Raw genomic sequence first — 2,329 nt, 5'->3', positions numbered from 1 at the left:
GAACACATGGAAACAGACAAAGTAGAATACTGTTTGTATATCGGACAGAACAGAAGATTAACAAGTGAGTTACTTAAATGTGTGGAGAAATTGAATTCAAACAAATGGAAATTCTAGGAAATAAATATGAGGTGCAGATTCCACTTCCCTAGTCTGATCGAAAGAATAGCAATTCCTGGCTCTGAGGCTGTGAGCCCTGCAATCATTGGCACTTCCTCAGCCCCAGGACAAATGGCTCTTATATCACTGGAACCCCAAGGATTCTTTTCAGAGCTCTCTTTATGTCTCTGTTCCTCAGGCTGTAGATGAAGGGGTTCAGCATGGGCGTGACCACCGTGTACATCACCGAGGCCACTGCATTTGCGTGGGAGCTCTGGGTAGCAGCAGAGCTAAGGTACACTCCTAGGCCCGTACAATAAAATAAGGAGACAACTGAGAGGTGAGATGCACAGGTGGAAAATGCTTTATACTTGCCCTGAGCTGATGAGATCCTACGTATGGAGGAAACTATCTTAGAATAAGAGTAAATGACCCCAATGAGGGGACCAGCACCCAGCAGCAGAGCTGAAAAATACATCACTATGTCATTAAGAAAGGTGTCGGAACAGGAAAGTTGGACCACCTGTTTCATATCACAGAAAAAGTTGGAGATTTCCACCTCTCTGCAGAAGGACAGCCGCCACACCATTAAACTTTGTAATAAAGAATTCAGGGCACCCATCACCCAGACCACCAGAACCAGCAGTGCACAGAGCCAGGGGTTCACGATGACCGTGTAGTGCAGGGGGTGACAGATGGCCACAAAGCGGTCATAGGCCATCACAGTCAGGAGAAAGTCATCCCAGCCTGCAAAGAGTAGGTAAAAGTACATCTGTGTGATGCAGCCAACGTAGGTTATGACTTTGCTCTGAGTCTGGATGTTCCACAGCATCTTGGGGACGGTGGTCGATGTGAAACAGATGTCAGCAAAGGACAGGTTGGTCAGAAACAAGTACATGGGGGTGTGGAGGTGGGAGTCAGAGCTGACGGCCAGGATGATGAGCAGGTTTCCAAACACAGTGATCAGGTACATGGAGAGGAAAAGCCCAAATAGGAGGGGCTGCAGTTCTGGGTCCTCTGATAGTCCCAGCAGAAGAAACTCTGAAATTTGTGAATCATTTCCTCGTTCCATGTGGTGCAGGTGACTACCAGGGAACAAAAAACTAATGTGGCTATATTTTTCAACAATGACCACTACAAATATCGTTGACATTCTACAGTCTTCATTTTTGTGATCACAAATTCAATATCCCTAGTTTTGTATGGAACTTGTCCCCTTTCCAGACCCCCGTGCCAGCTCTGAATAAAATATGCATCCCACACTTGGTCTTTTCCTCAAGTACTCATGTATTCCATACTTTCTGAGAAAGTGACAAATTCTGTCACATGTTTGAGGAATAAACTTGAGTAACAACTAACCTCCAGGCAAAGAGTACAGGTGTCAGGAAACAAGTGTCTGCACATTCAGTGATGGAGAAGATAAGCAAATAAAAGGTCGGATAGAATATCAGAAGGTGACAGGTGCTCTGAAGAAATACAAAATGGGATAAAAGGGAAGCGTGGATGAGGTGTTATTTTTTACGGGGTGCTGGGGTAGGCTACACACATTTACACAGAGGCCTCAGGAGGAGACAGCAGGAGACCCAAGGTTACCCAGGGAAGCGTGTGCCCATCAGAGAGAATAACGCTGCAAAGGCTCTCAGAACAGACTTGCATTTTTCAAAATTAATTTTTAAAACTTGAGTGTGGTTGACACAGAATGTTACATTAGTTTTGGGTGTACAACACAGTGACTCAACAGTTTAAACATTACGCCATGCTCACATGTGTGGAGCTGCCATCTGTCACCACACAATGCTCTGACGATACCACTGAGTATATTCCCCACGCTGTGCCTTTTATTCCCATGACCCATTCATTCCTTAATTGGAAGCCTGTATCTCCCACTCCCCTTCACCATTCTGCCTTTCCTTTGTTCATTTATTGGTTTAAAAATCACTACCAGGCTATTCTCACCTCCAGCCACAATAATTAGGCAAACAGGGATACAGGGCAAGCTGCCGATATCAGATTGTCTTTCCCCTAAAAATGTCAAACCTCATCCAAATTCCAGGAGTTAAGTCTCACATGAGCATGTAATCATGGGTCTCCCTTTTAAGAGGGTCATTTTGTGTCCAATATTAAATGAAACAAAAAAAGTTAGTTCCAAAATCTTTGAGGAAGAAAAGTGGGGAGAAAGATCTAATAAGCTCCGGGGGCCCCCAGAGATGGTGAGAAGGAGCAAACGTCC

General features: G+C 44.8%; 1 protein-coding gene across 1 annotated transcript; it reads right to left on the bottom strand.

The window, feature by feature from the left end:
- Positions 1 to 238: 238 nt before the first annotated feature.
- On the bottom strand, positions 239 to 1,072 carry LOC100469293 (olfactory receptor-like protein OLF4). Its single transcript, XM_034653385.1, has 2 exons — positions 718 to 1,072; positions 239 to 432 (listed from the first exon to the last, which is right to left on the bottom strand). Exons 1-2 carry the CDS (start codon positions 1,070 to 1,072, stop codon positions 239 to 241), a joined length of 549 nt encoding a protein of 182 aa, XP_034509276.1.
- Between the last annotated feature and the right edge of the window lie 1,257 nt (positions 1,073 to 2,329).

The sequence above is a fragment of the Ailuropoda melanoleuca genome, unplaced genomic scaffold (assembly GCF_002007445.2).
Source record: "Ailuropoda melanoleuca isolate Jingjing unplaced genomic scaffold, ASM200744v2 unplaced-scaffold8310, whole genome shotgun sequence".
In the NCBI taxonomy this organism is placed as follows: Eukaryota; Metazoa; Chordata; class Mammalia; order Carnivora; family Ursidae; genus Ailuropoda; species Ailuropoda melanoleuca.
Note: the sequence above shows the minus strand (reverse complement) of the source record. Positions and strands in the feature narration are given on the sequence as shown.